General features: G+C 57.5%; 1 protein-coding gene across 1 annotated transcript; it reads left to right on the top strand.

Moving 5' to 3' along the window:
* The first annotated feature begins 507 nt into the window (after positions 1 to 507).
* LOC123360600 (maestro heat-like repeat family member 5) lies at positions 508 to 18,719 on the top strand. Its single transcript, XM_045001237.1, has 16 exons — positions 508 to 668; positions 1,769 to 2,127; positions 3,903 to 4,018; positions 5,388 to 5,537; positions 7,528 to 7,682; positions 10,738 to 10,864; positions 12,069 to 12,259; positions 12,683 to 12,820; positions 12,980 to 13,097; positions 13,611 to 13,754; positions 14,141 to 14,317; positions 15,043 to 15,198; positions 16,292 to 16,414; positions 16,794 to 16,896; positions 17,685 to 17,759; positions 18,586 to 18,719. The coding sequence occupies exons 1-16, from the start codon at positions 652 to 654 to the stop codon at positions 18,717 to 18,719; spliced, it is 2,283 nt and encodes a 760-aa protein (XP_044857172.1). The 5' UTR covers positions 508 to 651.
* Positions 18,720 to 21,668: the final 2,949 nt, after the last annotated feature.

Here is a 21,668-nt window from a genome sequence, read left to right on the forward strand (position 1 = left end):
TCCTCTAAACCCCTGCCCCCTCTCTTCCTAACCCTGTTCCACCCTCGCCCCACTTCTATCCCACCCCTTCCCACAACCCCCACCCCGCCTCTTCCCCATCTCCGCCTCCAAGTGTACCATCTCCCGCTCCACCCCGACCCTCCTGGAGCATCCTGAATTCCATGAAAGAGCTGTTTTGTGGTGGGCAGGAAGTGCTGGGAGGGAGCAGGAGGAGTTGCTCACTGGGGCCACTGGCGGGCGAGACGCACTGCAGGCAGGGCAGAGCTTGGCTACCAGTGGGTGCTAAGCACCCACTAATTTTTTCCTTGTGGGTGCTCCATGCCCAGGGCACCCGTGCAATTGGTGTCTATAATCCCCCTTCCCAAAATCAAAATTCCTAGAGATTTCTGGTGAGTGTTGTTAATGTTACGAACTCTTCTGTGTCCATGTCTCTCTGGGTAGGTGTCCAGGGGTGTTTATGGTTAAGTTTATTGTGATGTCACGTATCCCAACTGCAAAGAATGTTCTGCTTCAGCATTCTTGCCCTGCCTTCAGTCTGCCAACTGGCTTGGTTGACAACGGCTGGTGACCCAAGGAGCTGCTGATAGACGCGTACTAGCCATCTCTCAACAACTTCTTGAATCAGCTATTTCCACAGGTGTTCGAAAGAAGATGAGTTTTTACAGAAGGTAATTCCAAGATTCTTTTCCTGCTCCTTAAGCGCACATGACAGGTTGGTGCCTCCTTCTCCTAGCCCAGGGGTGGCCAACCTGTGACTCCGGAGTCACATGTGGCTCTTCAGAGGTTACTATGTGGCTCCTTGCATAGGCGCTGACTCCCAGGCTGGAGCTACAGATGCTAACTTTCCAATATGCTGTGGGGTGCTCACTGCTCAACCCCCTGCTCTGCCCCAGCTCCTGCCACCACCCCACCCTTTCCCCCAAGGCCCCTGCCCCTTCCTCTGAGCCTGCCACGCCCTCGATCCTCCCCCCTCCCCACCACAGCCTCCTGCGCACTGCCAAACAGCTGATTGCGGCGGGCGGGAGGAGTGGGGAGGGAGGGGGAGGCGCTGATTGCGGGGGCTGCCGGTGGAAGGGAGATGCTGGGGGCTGGGGCGGTAGCGGATGGGGGGCTGATGACATATTACTGTGGCTCTTTGGCAATGTTCATTGGTAAATTCTGGCTCCTTCTCAGGCTCAGGTCGGCCACCCACGTCCTAGGGACTGGTGGGGGCCAGGGTTGCAACAGTCAGGTCTCAACGTTCCGTTTTGATTTGAACGTCGGAATCTTTCAGCTCCCTCCTGCGCCAGCCTTTCACCTTCTCTGGAGGCAGATTTCCACTGTTTTCTCTTGCAGCAGACGAGTGGGGGTGAATTTCCGTGGGTATCACCTAAAGGGAAGATAACAAAACTGGTGTAGAATTTAGACTGATATCTCCATAAATAGTATTTCCTCTGGAGTTGCCCCAATGCACTCCTTGCCTTCCCGTTGTGAATAGAAACCTTTTGTCTCATGTAATGATTGTCTAATGTAGGTGTATTGTTCATTCCCTCTGGGGGCACTGGCTACTGTCTGAACACAGGATAATGGGCTAGATGGACCTTTGGTTGGACCCAGGATGGGCAGTCTTGGGTTGCTTATGTTCTCGGTTGTATGAACCAGTCCTGGCTATTAGAGGAGCAGATGGCTTCAAAAGACCGGTCTCCTGGACCTGTGAATCCTGGGCAAACTAATTCCCTTCCTTTAGAGAATGACAGAAAAACCCATTTCCTCCTTCTTTCTATTCCAGGCTTCGTTCCTTTTTCCAAAGACTCGCCTCTAGGGAGCACAGAGAGATCCGTGTGCACAAAGTGCTTGTCCAACCTGTAGCAATGGGGGCATGCTCTGACTTTAGCCAGCAAGAACAGGCCTTGCCAGAGAAGCCCCAGAGAAGGAAATGTTCATGGTCCATCTTATCAGGCATGAAAAGACTTTGTGTCTGTAGCCAACATGACACCTCGATGGCAGACAGGGATGAGGAGAGAACAATTTCCTCACAAAGAAGGTGGAGGCACTTGTCCCGGAAGAAGATAGCAGCTGAGAACCAGGTGGAGTCAGAGGAGGTGAAGCTGCAGGAGGATACAGGGAAAGTTGAACTGGATCCTACAGGTGAGGATTCAATCCACATGGTTAGCGAGGAGCATGTGAGGAATACTCACACCAGTCACCCTACGAGCCTTACACATCAGGGCCTTCTCACGGGACAGCGATGGGTACCAGGGCTGGCTCTGGCTTTTTTGCCACCCCAAGCAAAAAAAAAAAAATTGTGCAGGGGCCGAAGTGGCGATGGGGTGGGGGGAACAAACCTGCCAGCCAGCGGAAACAGCAAAGGGGGGAAACCAACCTGCCAGCCAGCCGGCCGGAGCATCAAAGGGGGGGTTGGGAAACCTGCCGGCCGGTCGGAGCAACAAGGGGGGGGCTCAAAACAAACCGGCCGGCCGGAGCAGCGAAGTGGGGGGGGGGGCGGGAAACCAAGCTGCTGGCCGGAGCAGCGAAGGGGGTGGGTGGGAAACCTGCCAGCCGGTCGGAGTGATGAAGGGGGCGGGGGGAGGGATGAATCAAACCTGCCGGTCGGAGCGACGGGGGGGGGGGGGGGCATGAAACAAACCGCCCAGCCGGCCGGAGCAGCGAAGTGGGGGGGGGGCGGGAAACAAACCTGCCGGTCGGAGCGATGGGGGGGCGGGGCGTGAAACAAACTGCCCAGCCGGCCGGAGCAGCGAAGGGGGATGAACAAACCTGCCGGCCGTAGCAGCAAAGGAGGGGGCAGCAGGAAACCTGCTGGCCGGTCGGAGCAGCGGGGGGCGGAGGGGTGCGAAACAAACCGCCCAGCCGGCCGGAGCACCGAAGGGAAGAAAAAATAAAAAACCAAAAAGAAAAAAAAATCCCTGTGGGGCGACGGGAGCGCGGGTGCAGGGGGACTCCGAGCCCTGCAGCCCCCGGGCAGCGGAGTGCACACTCCAGCTAGCGCGGGGGGTGGAGACAAGGGGGGCGGCCAGGGCTTCCTTAGGCGGGGTGCTCGCGCCGCCTGCTGGGAGGGCTCCACACCGCTCCGGTGGGCGGGCTGCCGTGCCGGGCTTGCTGCAGCCCTGGCACCGCTCCCAGCAGCTCCCCTCCTCTGCGCTGCCGCCCCCTACAGGGCCGCCGGAGCAGCAAACCAAAAAGAAAAAAACCTGCCGAGGCGGCGGAAGCAGCAAAGCCCCCCCCCCCCAAATGGGATTGGACGGAAGCCGCCCCTTGGAATCTGCCGCCCCAAGCACCAGCTTGCTCGGCTGGTGCCTGGAGCCGGCCCTGATGGGTACCTCAGACTCTGGAATCCATTTAGTGCCAGATCCTTTTGGCAAGGGTGGCCGAGGTCCATCTCTGAGGTGGGGAGAGCTGAGTGTGTCAGGTCACCCCCCTCTGGGGGTCTGGCGCTGTGGGGTGAGGAGTACTAACATTGCTCCGGGCTGTAAGGAGAACAGAGAGGCTGGACGTTGTAGGAAATCATTTCTTGTCTCCTGGATCGGGTCCGTTTCATCAGTAAAATGCTCCAGAGGTCTCAGCAGGTGACACCTGGGAACCGTAGCAGAGCTGAGCCATTACTTCTTGGGGGGTTAAATGCAAATGAGGCCCGTTGCCCATCACTGACAGGGAAGGTGTGCAAGGGGAGGGGACGAGTAGAAAACACCATGGCAAAGAACCTGGCCCCTAGGTCGAGGAAGCCTCGTGTGGTAAAAGCCCCCAGCGAAGAGCCATGAGATCGGAGTTCTCTGCTTAGCTGCCAACAACCTTCAGTCTGACCCTGGGCAAGTGGCTTCAGGGCTCTGGGCCCGACTTCCATCCTCTGTAAAGCAGGGATACTACATGGAAAAGGGAAATGTTACGAATGTTTCTTTCTGCTCCAGGGACGAAGAAGGAGGCGTCGGAGTCGCAGGGGAAGTGGGAAGAAGGGAGCCCAGAAGAGCAGGAAGAAGAGCGTGCTCCCACCCCCTCATTACCAAGCACCTCCCATATGACCATGGTAATGACGCTTTGTGACTGTGCTATTGGAAAGCCTCCCCTGCTGGGTGTATTAATATCTCCCGGAGCTGGGATCTCTGACAGGAGACCTACCTGCCCCTTGCTCAGGGAGCTGAAAAGAAACACTCTTCAAGTGTGATCGACTCCAGCCAGTCTTTACGAGTTTCTCTGGGTTGCTTGAACGAGGCCCAGGTTGACAAAGGGGTTCAGGCACCTCAAGAAGTTCAAAGGTGCTTAGTGGGATTCGCAGAAGTGCCTGACTCAGGTGCCTGATTCTGATGCACTCTCCATGGGACACAGGCACTGCTGAAAATCCTACCAGGCCCCTCCCTGCACTTGTAGGGGTAACCCACGCACCTGCTGGGTGGGGTGTTCTGGCCCGTCTAGCGGCACCAGGACCACTTAGAGACAGAGATAAAAGGTGTCTGCTCTAGAGCCTTAGCTAACAACCAGTTGGGTTTTAGCTCCTGCGGGAGAGGCTCCTGCACTAAACTCCAGAAATCCCAGGTTGGATCCCCTGTGCCAGGAGTATCTATGCGAGTGTGTCGCTCTGGTGTGCTCTACTGCATCCTCAGCTGCTGGCGTCCAGGACAGATGGTGCTAATCCAGCCACGCAGGCCAGCTGCAGTAACACTCAGGAGGTGCCTGAGACACCAGGGCAAAGGCCTCCAGCACCCCAGGCCCTAGGTTTAGGTGACCCTGGAACCAGCCCCCCTGCAGTAACATTGTGCCCAGTGAGTTCTGACCCACGGGGGGCTGGCCCCAGAGGCCCACAGTTTGGGGTTCTCCTCAGCCAGGCAGACTTGCTCCTTCAGTCGAAGCTACTTTCTGTCCTGCCGGCGATTCCTGCCTGTTTTGTGGCAGCACCACACGCTGCAGGGTGGGGAAGGAAGAGGCATTTCCGTTTGGGCCCTGTTCTCAGTCCTTTCCTCGCAGACACTGTGGGCTGCTAGAGTTGCTGAGCCAATCTGCTCCGGCGCTCGGGGTGGGATGGGACACGGGGCAGGTTCTGCAGTGACCCCTCGGCTGCACTCAACAAGCAACTTGACTGGGCTTTGCAGGCCAATGAGGCTTTCTCAGCAAAAGCTGGGCTTCCTGGGGGGAGGGACTAGAGAGGGAGGAAATGGGGTGCCCTTGGGGTCCCAGCACCGGCTGAGAGGCTCCCATCTCTTCTCAGGCAGAGGGGGAGGGGGAAGCGTATGAAAGACCGAGGAAACCTCGGCACCTGTTGAGGTTTGTCAAGAAAAGGGCTCAGCCGGAGTCTCCACGCTCACTGGGCGCTGCCAGCCTCCCGCCGGGACAGACTGTTCCAGGGCAGCTGAGCAATGGAAATACTCAGTCCCAAGAGGCTCTGTCCCTGTTCATTGCAGACCCCCGGGGAGCAGCTTCCCTCAGCCCAGCTCCAAGCCCTGCTGATGAGAGCCGTGAAGGGTCTGACGACACCCACCCTGGAGCGATTTCAAGCCGCCGAGGAAGAGCTGAGGACCATCGTATCTCTACACGGAGACAAGATGGAGAGAGTAAGAGACTCCCGCCGTGGGGCAGGGGGATGCTGCGCAGAGAGGGGGAGGGGAGAATTTCCTCTCCTAGGAAACCGTTCCTGGGACACACGGGCATGGTGCTGTGAGGGTTGGCTGAGCCCCTTTCCCTTCATCGCTTGGCCGCGGGGATCCGCGGCGTCCGGTGTTTGACGTGTTCTCTGCCCGCTGGAGCTCTGACACGTCCCTGAGGACAGCCCAGCCCCACTGAAGGGGAGCGATAGCCCCGGCCCTGGCAGCGCAGCACTTACCTAGTCTGCCCATGGGCCTCCACACTGGTTTCCTCAGACATGCTGCGGGGCCTTGTTTTTCCAGCTGAGGGATCAGGAGGAATTTGGCTTTGCACTTTTCTCTGTCTCTCCCTAGCTCTGATCCTGCTGCCCATCCCCACAGGATCTGAGTGCCTCCCCCGTGAATTAGACTGGCCTAGGGAGGTTTCTGGCAGACTTCATTTCTACATCCCCTGGGTAGGAGGCTCTCAGAGTCATTATTCCCCCTGATTAATGAAGCTCCACCGCCCTCCTGGGAGGTAGGAATTCAACCCGTTTGACACCTGGGGAAACTGAAGCCCAGAGAGCTCCTTGAGTTGCCCAAGCCTGCGCAGGTGGGGTTATCCAGAAAGGAATCAGGGTTCACATTCCCTACAGTCCTTTAAACGTTGCCTTCAATCGCTCGGCCTGGAAATAGGTGACATTCCTGCCCTTCCCCAGATACCGCCTGCCCATGGCGCCCAAGTGCAGACTGATTCCCTTCCTGGGCTTTGGCTTTCCTGGAAACTCAGAAACTAATAAACGAACAGAATCCTCAGCCTGAGTTTCCTCCCCAAACCTGCCTGTTCCTGGGGTTTCCTGCAGGTCGTCCCTGTCTCTGGCCGAGTTCCCTGTTTCCAGCAGGTCCCAGCGGGAAGTTAACAAATGGCCCCCAATCAGCAGATTGATTTGTGCAGGGCTCTAACTCCTGCTAGCAGAACAGGGCACCAGAATCCAGCCACCCGGGTTGTAGCTCCTGCTCCTTGTTCGAGAGAGGAAAGAGCAATGACCAATTCCTCATGGAAGAGCCCTAGGGGGCGGCTTGTCCCTTTCGGGTCTGTCCACCTTGTGCTGCAAACTCTGCAGCAGGAGCCGGAAAGCCTGGCCCTATGGACGTGGGCTCCCAGGGCTGGCACTGTGGGGCCAAACGGCAACGCAGCCTCTTCGGGGCTTGGGCTGGAACTGGAGCTCTGAAGCCTGGGGAGGAGGGGGCTCCAGAGCCTGGGCTCCAGCCCAAGTCTCCAGGTCTGCACTGCTGTTCCCAGTGCCATAGCCTGAGCCCGAGGTTAGAGACCCGGCTTTGAGATTGGTTACGGCAGGTTTTAAAATCCCGCAGTGCAGAGGTTCTCCTTAGGGCTGGGGCCTGGAGCTGGCTAGCCCCGTCCAACTAGCCCTGCCTGCCATCTCTGGGATGGGCTCTGGGGTACATCAGTGGAACCAGCTGGGTCTGGAGCAGCGCTTCTCTACCTGGGACATCCTCAGGGCCAAACAGGTGGTATTGGACGTGCCCCACACAACACATATGGGGCCCACAATGGAAACTGGCTTGAGAAGCACGGGCCTGGAGGAACTGATTGTGCTAGAGAGATCAGCAGGAAGTTGCAGAGATGGAGGAAAGGCTCCTGCAGGGAAGCCCTTGAGAGCAGGGCTGAGAGCAGTTTGCTAAGGCAGGGAAGGCCCTGGGACAGCAGGGGAGTTTGGGCTGTGCCCACGGTAAGGTTTTGGTGAAGGCTTTTGTGTGTGTTTCTGAGCTTTAAGGTGCTAAACCAGACCTCAGGAAGGCTGGGGTTCCTGGACTTGTCAAAGCCTCTTTCTTGACATTATGGAGGAGCCAAGATGGGCAACTGAGGTGAGAGGCGGCTTGCAGGGCTGCCAGGAGGGGTTACCTGGGAGAAGGCCACTCATGGATAAATCCATCCCTCAACTTTCTGGCATTCTTCCAGGTTGGAGACGTCGTGGGACGTATCTTAATCTGGCTGGACAACGTCTGTCATCCCAGAGCCAGAAAAGCAGCACTGAGGGCCACGGCCTTGCTGGCTCGTTCCCACCCCCAGGACGTGGTTCTGAGCTGTGTGGCGCACACGCTGTCCTCGGACAGGTAGGGAGCTGCTCTGTTATCACCTCAGGCCATTATTTCTCTTCCTGCTCCTACTGACAGGCCACAGTCTGGGAAGGGTCCGTCGGGCTCACACAGTTGGAGGGAGTTTCCTGCTGTGCAGAGAGCTGTCCATGCTCACTAAGAGGAGATGCCCAGGCCCAACCACTGAGGAGCCAACCCTCCTCCTGCACTCCCCAGGATGGAGACATGCCAGTTTTCTGAAGAATTCCAGCACTGTCCTGATTTCTATGGGTCACCCCACTTCCTCTCCCATCCAGTACAGGGCCAATAAATGACTTTGGGGCTCACTCCACATCCCTGGGTCATGAGGTCTGGCTGCTCCCTATTGTGTGAGAGAAGGCAGAGATGGAAAAGGCCCATGAGGTCCATCTGTCCGTCCCCTGGGGACCAGTGCAGGATTGTTACCTGCAGTCAGATCCCTAGTTATTCCATGGCTGAGGAACTGGTGAAAAAACACACTCATCCTTATGGAGCTGCACAGCAGAGGTAAATCTCTTAAGACAGAAAGTTCAAGACCTAATTGTTGCAAAATAAATAAATGATCCACACGTGACCATAGCGTAAATGCAGTGCAGCCTGCCTGAGTCTGCAGACAGCCGGCAATAACAGCTCTGAGATGGGTGAGTGCCTCTTTTCATCTCAATACGTTGTGAACTCTGAGTCCTGCTGGTTATTGCCGATCACTTTGCAGAGCCATCCAGCTGAGGTGTTTATAACACAGTCCCCATGTGCCCAGTGATGAGCTGCCAAAATATTAACAACCAGTTCCCTCCTCCCCTCCCCGGGGGGGGTCATGCCCCATCCAACCCCTCATGTTCCTTGACACCCCCCCCCAGGACCTCTGACCTATCCCCCCCTTCCCTGTCCCCTGACTGCCCCTTGCCACCCACCCAACCCCACCTCTCATTCTCGATGGCCCCCCAGGACCCCTACCCCATCCAACCACCCCTTCTCTCTGTCCCTGAGTGCACCCACCACCTCATCCAACCCATGCTCTTTCCTGACTGCTCCCCGGGACCTTTGCCCCTATTCATTCACCCTGTTCCCTGCCCTCTGACCGCCCTGACCCCTATCCAACCCCCCACAACCCACCCCCTCCCTGCCCCCTTACCACACTGCCTGGATCCGGACCGGGTCCACTCCACCAGGACCACAACCGGAACCGCGGGGCCCGACTCCCCGGGCTGGCACCGGGGCTGGAGCCGCTCGGCTGGAACCGCGGGGCCCGACTCTCCAGGCCGGGTCTGGCTGGAGCCGCTCGGCCGGCAGCGGGGCCTGACTCCCCGGGCCGGCACCGGGGCCAGAGCCGCTCGGCCAGAACTGTGGGACCCGACTCCCCGGGCCGGCGCCGGGGCCGAGCCGCTCGGCCGGAACCGCGGGGCCCGACTCCCTGGGCAGGGCCAGGGCCGAGCCGCTCGGCCGGAACCACGGGGCCCGACTCCCCGGGCCAGGGCCGAGCCGCTTGGCTGGAGCCGCAGGACCCGACTCTCCGGGCCGGGCTGGAGCCGCTCAGCCGGCAGCGGGGCCGGAGCCGTGGGGCCCGACTCCCCGGGCCGGCACCGGCGCCGGTGCTGCGGGTCCCAAGCTGGGCCGTGTCGGAGCCGCTCAGCCGGGACCAGACCGGGCTGGGGAGCTTGGCTGGGGCCAGGGGGAGCCGCTCAAAGTGGAGCTGGACTGGGCCACACGTGCCGTCCGCCCCACCCGGCTTACCTGCCTGCTCCTCGTTTCAGGCTTCCCGCGAACATCTGATTGGCGGGAAGCAGGGGAGGGGGAGGAGAAGGAGGGAGGAGCATTCAGGGGGGAGGGGGAGGTGAGCTGGGGCTGCGGGCCGGGTGGACAGCTGCCTGAGCTTTGTTAAATTTAAAAACTTTTTAGAACCTGGTTGTCCTGGAACAACCGGTTTTAAAAAGGCTTCTAAATTTAACAACCGGTTCGTGCGAACCGCTGCGAACCGGCTGGAGCTCACCACTGCATGTGCCTAGGGGCCGTGAAACCCAACTGGACCCTTGCCAGAGGTCAAAACTCCGTCTTTCCTCAGCATCCTCTGCAATGCAGTTCTGCACTGACCATAGACAAATCTGTGTCACATGGGAGAGAGAATTGAAGAGCAGCATGAAAGAAACTGAATTTCTTACCCAGTTCCGTTACCAGAGGAATACAGTGTTGGTTTTCATATTGATTTGAATGTTTGATTTGTAAACCTTTCAGATTTGAATTCCTTGAAGCAGCCCCAGTGCTTTCCAGGGTCTGTGCTCAGAAGCTATAAAAACTCGGCAGCGTTGGCACAGAATTTCAGTCAAGCTTCCTGAAGACCTTAAATCCAGGCCATTTGCTCTTGTTCTCAGTGTCCCCAGGGCTTGACCACCATGTCCGACCTTCCTCACCAAACTTGGAAGTCAAATGACTGGAAGCCTTTTGGATCTGTCTGCAGTCTTCCTCTGCAGATGCCTGAGGGGACCAGGAGCGGTTAGATCAGCAAGAATGGAGAGAAGAGAGGAGGGGGATTTCAGTACTAGTTTCCTTCCAGCTCTGTCACACTGGGCAGTACAATCTCCCTTTCCAAGCTCCTGAACCCTCTCCTATCAGGGCATGTTCTCATTCAGTGTCTGACCCCATCCACCACACTGCAGTAGGATTCAGCTGCTAAGAGACACTTGGCCAAATGCTGGGTCTCATTTACACCCCCAAATAGCCAGAGTAACTCCAGTGAGGTCAGGCAAGTTCCTCGGGACTGACCCTAGCGTAATAGCGCAGAATGTTGCACAGTCTGGTGGTCACACTGTGCTGGTCACTCTGTGGTCAGATCATGGTCACTGTCCTGGAAACAGCGGTGCTAGCTTCAGGAACAAGAACCCATTAGGGGAAAGGAATAAATACAACCTTCTCTGACAGGACTTGCCCTGCCTCAGCCTCCCTGCACCAATCGGTCTCTCCTCTCACAGACGCCTTTCCTGCCTGTTTTCCAAGCCTCTCCCTGGGGAGGGCAAGAGGTAGCCAAGCAGGGAAGGTCTGACTTCTCTTTCTGAATCTGCAGATGTGCCATTGAGCTGTGGAAGGCCTTGGGGGAAGAACCACAGCTCCCCAGGGAGGTGCTGCGGCAGCTGCTGGACAAGCTCCAGCAGAGATGCCGGGAGGAGAAGAGCGGCAATGTGTCCCTGGCTGTAAGTGAGATTTGAGATGTCACTTTGAGAACCCGCCACCGCGGGGAGGATGGTGCATCTGTGTGTGTGTGTGGGGGGAGCTTCACCCCTTCTTAGCTTCAGGCCACGGCTCCACTACACAATGAAGCCGACCTGCGTTACCTCGGCATACAGCCGCCACAGCAATTCCATCCCTTGTGTGTGTCTGCACTTTGCTGCTTGTGTCGGCAGTGCCCGTCCTCACCAGAAGCGCTCGTCTCGATTGTACGGTCAGGGTGGGGCATTGTGGGAAGGCTCCTGAAAGCCAGTTGACGTACGCGACGTTGTGTCTACACTGACACGGAATTGACGTAACTGCATTGACCTGGACTCTCTGCCACTTGTGGAGGTGGAGTTATGACTTTGGCACCAAGGGGCAGTTCTGCCGATGGGAAGGAAATTCCATCGTCAGGGTGATGCTGGGTGAGGGGCCTTGCGTTGACATAACTCTGTAATGCAGACCAGGCCTTGGTGTGTCCTGGCCACCTCCTAGCTAGGGTGACCAGATGTCCCGATTTTATAGGGACAGTCCCGATTTTTGGGTCTTTTTCTTATATAGGCTCCTATTACCCCCCCACCCCGTCCCGATTTTTCACATTTGCTGTCTGGTCACCCTACTCCTAGCAAACCAAAGAGGTGTGAATAAAGCTTCGCCCAGGAAAAGTTACCGATCTGAAGCGGTTTATCTGCTGGTGCCCTGGCTCTGTGTGCTGCTCTAGGTGGCTCTTTAGTGAGCAGGTGCAGTTCGGGTGTCTCTTGGAAGTATCCAGGTTTCTGGCTCTCTAAATTATGACTAGAAATCTTCCCAGCACAGGATCATGAGATGTCCGGTACTTTTGACTGGGCCAGAAACACTGGGGCTATGAGAACAGATCTCCTCAGGATGGTTTCAGCCCGTCCAGTCATGGCTGGAAACCCAAAGCACAGAGTCTGCACCATTAAGCGAAATAATGGGGAATAACGTCATCCAGACTCTTCTGACCATTCCGTAGGGCTCCATCCTGCTTCCGTTCCAGGAATGGGGGAAGTTTCAGGACCCTCCAAATGTCTCCTCCCCTCTCAGGAGCCAATCCTCTTTTGTAATAGGCTGGGCAGGGAATGAGACCCAAGAAAAGGACAATAGCGAGTGGCAATGGGGGCAGGTGGCAGATTGGGATAGTGGAGTGAAATTCTTTCCCCCCTCCAGGCAATGAGGACCATTTACGAGGTCCTTTTCCTATGGGGATACCGAGAAGCCATCCTGGAAATGTATCCCCAGATGCTCATTCTCTGCGTCAGGCAAGTGCAGTATGTGATGGATCTGCACTTGCCAGGGACCTACATGGCCAGCACGACATCCAGCCCCAAGGAGGGATCCAGATGCCTCAACCCCCTAAGGTAATGACTGAAAGGAAAAGGAAGAACAGATTTGTTCTGCTGCTAAACACATGTGGGCTGTTCATGGCCATCATTTGTTCGGGTGCTATAGTTAGCCCAGGCTCGCTTACACCAACTAAGGATCTGGCCCCACATGCCTGCTTGAGTCCTGTTACCTGTCACGGTAAAGAATCAAGTATTCAACCGCATTGAGTGATGACACCAACCATCTTCAGAAGCTACAGTGTCACTAACTGGTTACAAACTCAAGTAAACTGCAGTGTAGACAGGGCCCATTGGGCAGGGAAGCACCATGATATCACACTGGATCTATCCTCGGGGAGGCTAGCTCCTGCTGTCCATGCTGTGTGTGCCAGGGCGTGTGCAGCTTTGCCATGCTCGGGGCTGATCTCTTTACCTGACACTGGTATTTTTTGTCTTTAGTACATCGGTGGAGGCTGTGAAGACTCTTTTTTCCATGCCCGGATACTGGAAGGAATTTGCCAGCATCCAATTTCAGCAGGGTTGGGACATGATATCTTCACGATATTACTATTCGCAAGGTGTTGGCCTGATTGCAAGGTAGGAGCCCAAAGGTTTCTCTTCAGTGGGTCTCTCTTGGGAATGGGATTTCCGTGTGAAATGTTCCTCTGTTCCAGGCTGCCATCTCAGCCCAGCAACTAGAGAGGAACTCTCTCTCCCCCTTGATAACCACAAGGGACTTTCTGCTCCATGTTCCAGAGCCATGATCGAGTTTGAGAACCCTCAGCTCCCTGCCGTCTTCAGAGAGGCCGTCACCATTGTCCAGAGGGAGAAGGAGGAGGAGCAGAGAAATATCGCCATGACTTTCTGCACTGAGGTGAGATTCTTTAGTTGACAGGAGAGCAGCTCAGGCCAGTAAGCTCTGGGCACATTGTCAGCAGCTCAGCAGCCTACAGCCAGCTAGCTCCTCTCCGCACATGGATGGTGGTGGGGCATGGCACAGGGAGGGAGGGAGAGACAGGGTGAGATCGCTCCTGCCTGGATGTGCCTAGGTGGGATCATGTGACAAGAGAAGATGTTTCTCCGGTGCCCCAAGGCCATGCTTCTCTCCTCACCTTTTCCTGGGGTTCTGCTTTTCTTCTGCCCCAGGGGTCGCTCCATGGCACTCAGTGGGGCCTGGAGATTCCCCTTTCCCTGGGGGTTTATTTGTGACTTGTGCATTAGTCTAAGTTCTGGGAATGAACCAACTGAAAGAGCAGCACATGGCTCCCTACACACCGGAGACGTTGTATGGGAGTAAGTGGCCTTTTGGTAAAGATGAGTGTCCAGGGAACAGACCCCACAGGAAGACCTCTGCTCCTCAACCCGATGTTGATTTGGCTCTTTCCAGTTTCTCCAGAGTCCTTCCATTGATTCAATAATGACAAAATCAGAGCTCCAGGCGCAGCTCATGGAATGGACCCAAGATAAAAATCCCATTGTACGTCGGCTCAGTCTGCGAGGCCTTGGCAGTATTGTGCTCCAGCCAGAAAAGGTGAGAGGCGTGGATTGCCCGGGGGACCGAGGAAGCCGATGTCTATCAAATAGCTCAGCAATGAGAGCGAGATCCCCACACAAGCCTTGTTGTTTAACGCACAGCACTCGAATGTTGGAGGTGCTTTACTGAGCAAATCAAGGCACGACGTGGTCCCTGCTCCCGTGAGCTGACCCCTGATTGCAGATGTGATGCAATGGGGGAGGCGGGTGAGCAAAGACAAAGGTTACAGTGAGCAGCTGGCAGAGAGTGACAGGAGAATGACTTTGTGCCCCGTTGGGCGGCTATGCCAGCCGTGGTGTCTCATAGGTTGGAGTGGGATGGGCCAGCATATGCCCCAGGCTGTCATCCAGGATAGTAATGAGCTGCCTTCTCCATTGCTGCAGGTGCAATCGTTACGGGCCCAGCTGCCAGCGATCATGGACATGTTCTGTGACAAGGACGGAGTGCGTGTCATGGGGGCCATGCATCAAGCTGGACACATCATCTACCTCCTGAATGGGGAGGGGCTTGGATCCATCTCCCAGGACATTGCAGTCAGCCTTCGCCCCTTCATTGATGACGTAAGGCTGGGAAACACAGGGGAACCCCATTCCCCTCCTCCGCCTGTCTCTGGTGCCCTTGTCTCTCTCTCCCCATCCCCTTGTCTCCCACCCCTCAGCCCTGCCATGGAGCCTCCAAGGGGTGCCCCTGCCATGGGTGGGGAATCTCCTGCTCAGCCACCTCCCTGTCAGAGCTCTTCTCCGCACACCTCAGCGCCATGCTCCCAGCCCCTGCTGCCGCCTGGCCTGGGGGAGAGGGGCCTGGCTCTGGGCAGGCGACCAGCTGTCTGGAGAACACCGGCCCCCAAAGAGGTGGAGATTCCCAGCAGGAAAGAGGTGGGTCGGGAATGGCCCGGCTCTCAGGGGCACCGAGGAGCAAAAGAACTGCGTGTTTTGTAGCAGCACCTCCCTGAAAGGCTCCAGCAGCTGCTCCTCCCCTTCCCCAGACCGGTCTCCAGCAGCCTTCCCTCCCTCTCCCCTCATCTTCTAGGGGTCTAGGATTCTGTGCTCTCCAGACAAACATTGCGTCTAGGACACCATGGGGCTGCACAGCCCTGCACAGCGTCTCAGGCCCTGTTCTGCACAAGATGTCTATGGCGCTGGCCTGGTGGCCTCACTGCTCCCACGAGCCAAGTCAGTTATCACAGGGGATCCAGAGCAGCGTGCGGATTATGACTCTGTCGCGTTATGCTCTGATCCTGCCTGGCTTTAACCGGGCTTCCCCACTCCCTGTGTGTCATTGCCAGGAGAGGGGCAGTGTGCGCTCCGCTGCCATTTTACTGCTTGGCAACGTGGTGAGCAGCGTGAAGGACCCGGACAAACCCATCGTGCAGCAGGAAATGATCCACTGCTTGCTCCCGCTGCTGCTGCATCTTGAAGACCGGGATGAGAGTGTGACACTGGTAAGTGCCATGGTCATTATTTCCTGAAGAGCAAAGAGCCAGAATCCCCTGGGGCCCCCACTCCATTAATGGCCAGAGCCCCTTGCCCAAGCAGAGTCTTCTCCTCCCTGCTTCACTCCATGCTGGAGCCCAGTGCCTCATCCATTCTCACAGCACACAGCACAATTGGGAAGAAAAGCCTTCTTCTGGGAAAGAGCCCTGACCCTCTCCTGCAAAGACAGGCCTCAGGCCTTTGGGCTGCTGCATCCAAAGGCTCACAACAAGAGGCAGCAAGAGAAAAGGGAGCACAGATCTGTAAGTGCCCTTCGCTTCAGGGAGCTGATATCTGCCCACAGCCTTCTGGAAAGTGGGTGCAGCTGCCCTGACTTCTTCCCTGGAGCTCCTGAGAGAACTTCTCCAGGTCCCAGCTTCCCAGCATTCACCGGACGTTGCCCTCTTTCGTTGGGCCAGCTGGGATGTGGAGGGAAGCCTGATCTGGGGCCCCTTTGGTCCGACTCTTTGGGATCCCCAAGCTGACTCACGCTCTCATGCAGTCTCTTTGCGCCTAAGGACTGAGCTGTGGAGATCTCTTATGAATCTTTCCAGGGCCGTCCATAGAGGGGCGCAGGGCCTGGGACAACACTCCCTACTCTGTCCTAAGCCCCAGCCCCACTCCATCCCTTCCCCCAAGTGCCACCCCACCTCTTCTCACCCCTGCTCCGCCCCCTGCCCCATCCCTATTCCTCCCCTCACCTCAAACCCCCACCCCCTCATTTCCCGAACGACGCTGGGAGCTGGCAAGGTGGGGCATAGCATAGTGGGACCGGGAGTCCTGCTCCTGGCCCCTGCATGGCCCACGTCCTGCGTGCCCCTGAAGTGCGGGGCCCCCCAAAGCGCAGGGCCCTGGTCAACCACTCCAAACCATCCAAAGACAGGACGGCTCTGGCTCGCTCCAGCCAATTCCCTCTCCTGAGCACACTCCTGTGTACAACAAATGACAGGAATCTCCTCCACTAGCAGGAAAAGCAGGAGAACAAGGGACGGGGAAGGCTCCATGTCCCCCAGACTGTCCCTCTCTCAGTGAGAACCTTCTTGGTCTCACCTTCTCTTGCAGCGATGCAAACTGACGCTCTTCCGCTGCGCAGTGTTTCTCAGGTGGGCTCATTTGAAGATGCTGTTCCGCAGCATGGCCTGGGATGGCTCCACACAGCTCATGAAGTGTACCTGGAAGTGCTTGGTAGGTCAATTCCTTGTGCCTTGAGAGTGGACTTGAGGGAGACCTTTTTAACCCCACACCCTGAGTATCCATCTGCTTCCGTCGGGTGGCAGGACTCTATTCCAGGCTCTCTGCTGGTTCATTTCTGCAGGAGTTACAATCTCTTCACATTTTTGAACATTTTCTCCTCAACTGTCAGACCTGCAAACGTTTGTCTTTGAAAATGAAAGCTGAGGTTCTGGAGAACACAATAGTAACTCCAGAGAGGTGCTGCTGTGGCGCATGGGCTCATACTGGCTGTTGCCATGCCCTGGCTCTATGCTTTGGCTTCCCTGGACTAGTCGCTGTGGGGAGAACATGTCATTTGTATATTGTGCGTTTCTTCCTCCTTTCTTCCTAGATGCAGAACAACAAGAGCCACATCCCCAAATTCCTGTTCCAGGCCTTAGAGTACCTGGAAAGCTCACAGACAACAATCAGACATTCTGCAGCCCTGTTCATTGGTAAGCAGAGCAACTTCACTTGAGCTTTCTTGAACTGCTTCCTTCAAAGCCCTTTTCTAGACTGCTGCTCTGTTCCCTCCGACAGCACCAGAATCCTGAAAGTAAGTGTGTGGGGGGGGGAGGGGTGCGCCTAAGAGGGCCCTGCACCCAGTGAGGATCCCTTCCCTGGCTAGAGGCGTCTTTTTAATTTTTACTCACCTAGCGGCGCTCTGGGTCTTCGGCGGCACTTCGGCAGTGGGTCCTTCAGTGCCGCCGAAGACCTGGAGCGAGTGAAGGACCCACCGCCGAAGTGCTGCCAAAGACCCAGAGCGCCACCCAGTGAGTACAAGCCCCACGTGGTTTTTTATATATGTGGTTGTTGTGGTTGTTGGTTTTTTGTCATCCTTGCCGGGGCCCCGTCGAAACTGTTTGAATTGGGCCCCGCACTGCCTAAAGCCGGCCCTCTGTGTGTGTGGGTGTATGTGTGTGTGTGTGATAGAGAGAGAGAAAAAATTAACATGTCTTCCAAGATGAAGGGAGCAACTTAGCTCTATTGACCGCACCAACTTCCCCTGCCCACAACAACTCTTTGGCTGCGCCTAGGGGAAACCAGCATGATGTGAATTCAATCTCCTTTGGAAATCAGTCTCTCAGTGACTTCTAGGCTCCTGATGCTTTATCTAATGTGCTTTGTGAACAGGTGTAAGGAATGTATTTAATTTCCCAAGGGCTGTCTTGGGAGAATGGCTGCATCTTTCGCAGTTTTCAGCAAAGGATTTGAAAAGTAATAAGATTCATTGTCTGTCTAGGAAATACTATCCACCATTACTGTGACTTGTTGTCTGAAACAGTGACTGAAGATGGCATCTCCCGCCTGTATGAAGGTAAGGAAATACCTCTGTGTGTTTGTGCCTCTGTGGGAAGTACAGGGGTGCAGCACAGGGCCTGAACACAGGTTGGAATGTGTCCCTCTCTGTCTAAGGACAGTGTTTAAGGAAGAAGGATGGTCACGTGAGCTTTCATCGAGGTGCCACAATATGTGTACGGGAGCAGGGGAATTCCATCCCTAGCTCCTAGAATAGACGTAGCCTTAGAGCTGTTTGGGGAGACTGTCTTCATAGAGGTCAGAACGTCTCTAAAGGAAGGGCTGACAGAATTGAAAAGGGCTGTTGTTATTATTAAGGGCGATGATGAGGATGACAATTACCCTCTGTCACTTGCCCTCCCTGGAATGGAGAGATTTCAGGCCAGGGAACCACTCAGAACTTGGTTATCAACTCACAGGAAATCCCCTGAGTCCACATTGGAAACATCTTTCCCTGTGACCTCTTAAGGAATGAAGGCACAGGGCCACACAGGATTTCAGTAGACATTAGGAGTCTAAATCTCTCTGCAGATCTGTGCGTAAATGTTGGATCATTTAACACCTCTGCTGCTGTCACTTTTCTGTTCCATCCCAAGCAGAGTTGCCCCCACCTGCCTGTGTTTTAGCGTGTGGACGTGCGTATGCTGGGGGAGGGGGAAGTTACGCACGGAATGGGGTCTCCTCTCTGTCCAGGGCTATTTTGGGAGTAGCTGAGTGGCTGTTTCTTGCCCGCAGACTCTTGGGTAGCTAATAGCATGTGGCAATGGCCATCTGAAGGGGAGGTTTCCTAGGCACCAGTCACATCAGCACCATGGGGCTTTCAACCCGTTTCCTCTTTGTTTCAGCTTTTCAGGAAGTGCCTTTGACATCTGACAGCACCACAGGGCACATCCTCAATAGATATTACAAATGGCTGCAGAAGCTTAGAAATCTCGTGTCGGGTTCCCTGGGTTTATCAGGCCAATGCTCAAACCACTGAGCTACCTCCCAGGATAGAGGCTCCCGGGGTGGTGCTCATTGCGGCGTTGCGGCTGCGGGGGCGGGGAGGAACGGCAGCGCGCGGAGCCGCCTCGCCCCACCCCAGCCAGGCAGAGCCGGCCCCGCTGGAACGCAGCACACAGGGGCTTTAGTGGTTGTACCACGGGGCCCCCCTTAGCCCTACTCCTTTCATGAGTGCATCACTGCCCCACTTCTGCCCCAGCCCCACACACGGTTACAGGGCAGAACCCTGTAGCTGAGCTCTGAAATCTCTCTCACTGTAATGAAGTTACTGCAGAGTCAGGACAACCCCACCTTTGGGCTCCATGTCTGACATCTCTCCCCACTGCACAGAGCCCTACATTCACAGAGCTTCTCCCATGTGATTCCCTCAGTCATCAGAGCCAGGCGGAGAGAGGAGAAAGTCTCCCAGACTCCCTCTATCCATTGCCAGCCCACAGGGTAGCGGAGGTTGTGGGGGGTTGGGTGCTCTCTTTACGCAATGCCAGCTCTCAGGGAAGTTACAAAGGAGCATTAGCAAAGTGCGGTGGTTTTGTGCTGTGGAAAACTACCCTGCTTGAAGGTTTTGTTCTTCTGATTTGTGTTCCTGCCCTTTCTCCCTCTTGCAGACATCTAGAGGCTAACAGGAGCCAACTGAGCCCACCACTGATCACACCTCTTGGGAGACGGCAAAGCAGCTGTTGCATGGGAAGGAGGAGAGAGAAGAGGCAGAGCAGGATGTGCCGGGGTGCACCAGTCACACATAACCTCACAGTCTAGGTGGAGGAAGCCAAGCCCCTCCCCAGCCCTGCCGCACATGCTACAACTGGAGCACCAGTGTGAAAGGGAGCAGCTCAGCTCGGTCTAGGCAGATGCCGAAAATGGAGGATGCACATTGTAGGCTCCAGTCCAGAAGCAGCTGAAGCCCCTGACTGCAGAGCCCCGAGGTGCTGAGACACAACCCCATCCCCGGGTGCCTGCAGACGTGCAAGGGAGCTCGGAGTCTCCGGGAGATTCCCACGCCGGGAGCCCAGAGACCCCCAGCCCATGGCCTAGAGACATCTCGTAGGAAGTAACCTGGGAGAACTAGCCATCGCCATGCTGAGTGACGTCAGATGTTCTGGCTGGATCCCCACTGACTCAATGCCAAACACACTGGCCATGGACAAGGCCCTGGGGTAGGACCTGGAGTGGAGTAACAAGGGCCTGAATCCCCCTACCCTGGCCACCATCCATCCTTGGGTGGCAGCCCACCTCCCCAATGTGCCACTAGACTGCACAACCCCAAGAGGAGGGGTGGCCATCTTGTCTCTGAACTCTTAGCCAAACAGCCCTGCGCTGAAGGGCAGTGATATAGACTCTGGTCGTTGGGCCACACAGCACTGAGGGAGAGAGCAGCCATATTGTCTGGAGCCATTGGGCCACACAGGCATGAGAGACAGGATAGCAGCACGGACTCTGGTCTCTGGGCCCCACAGCCCCGACGGGGAGGGCGGCCGCACGGACTCTGGTCTTCGGGCCACACAGCCCCGCCGGAGAGGGCGGTCGCACGGACTCTGGTCGTTGGGCCCCACAGCCCCGACGGAGAGGGCGGCCGCACGGACTCTGGTCGTTGGGCCCCACAGCCCCGCCGGAGAGGGCGGCCGCACGGACTCTGGTCTCTGGGCCCCACAGCCCCGCCGGAGAGGGCGGCCGCACGGACTCTGGTCTCTGGGCCCCACAGCCCCGCCGGAGAGGGCGGCCGCACGGACTCTGGTCATTGGGCCACACAGCCCCGCCGGAGAGGGCGGCCGCACGGACTCTGGTCGTTGGGCCCCACAGCCCCGCCGGAGAGGGCGGCCGCACGGACTCTGGTCTCTGGGCCCCACAGCCCCGCCGGAGAGGGCGGCCGCACGGACTCTGGTCTCTGGGCCCCACAGCCCCGCCGGAGCGGGCGGCCGCACGGACTCTGGTCATTGGGCCACACAGCCCCGCCGGAGAGGGCGGCCGCACGGACTCTGGTCATTGGGTCACACAGCCCCGACGGAGAGGGCGGCCGCACGGACTCTGGTCATTTGGCCCCACAGCCCCGACGGAGAGGGCGGCCGCACGGACTCTGGTCTCTGGGCCACACAGCCCCGCCAGAGAGGGCGGCCGCACGGACTCTGGTCGTTTGGCCCCACAGCCCCGACAGAGAGGGCGGCCGCACGGACTCTGGTCTCTGGGCCACACAGCCCCGCCAGAGAGGGCGGCCGCACGGTCTCTGGTCGTTGGGCCACACAGCCCCGCTGGAGGGGGCGGCCGCACGGACTCTGGTCATTGGGCCCCACTGCCCCGCTGGAGGGGGCGGCCGCACGGACTCTGGTCGTTGGGCCACACAGCCCCGACGGAGAGGGCGGCCGCACGGACTCTGGTCGTTGGGCCCCATAGCCCCGACGGAGAGGGCGGCCGCACGGACTCTGGTCGTTGGGCCACACAGCCCCGACGGAGAGGGCGGCCGCACGGACTCTGGTCTCTGGGCCCCACAGCCCAGACGGAGAGGGTGGCCGCACGGACTCTGGTCGTTGGGCCCCACTGCCCCGCTGGAGAGGGCGGCCGCACGGTCTCTGGTCGTTGGGCCACACAGCCCCGACGGAGAGGGCGGCCGCACAGACTCTGGTCTCTGGGCCACACAGCCCCGACGGAGAGGGCGGCCGCACGGTCTCTGGTCGTTGGGCCACACAGTCCCGATGGAGAGGGCGGCCGCACGGACTCTGGTCGTTGGGTCACACGGCCCCGCTGGAGAGGGCGGCCGCACGGACTCTGGTCTCTGGGCCCCACAGCCCCGACGGAGAGGGCGGCCGCATGGACTCTGGTCATTGGGCCCCATAGCCCCGACGGAGAGGGCGGCCGCACGGACTCTAGTCTCTGGGCCACACAGCCCTGAGGGGGAGGGCAGCTGTTTTGACTGTGGCCATTAGGCCAAACCACA

The sequence above is a fragment of the Mauremys mutica genome, unplaced genomic scaffold (genome assembly GCF_020497125.1).
Source record: "Mauremys mutica isolate MM-2020 ecotype Southern unplaced genomic scaffold, ASM2049712v1 Super-Scaffold_100286, whole genome shotgun sequence".
In the NCBI taxonomy this organism is placed as follows: domain Eukaryota; kingdom Metazoa; phylum Chordata; order Testudines; family Geoemydidae; genus Mauremys; species Mauremys mutica.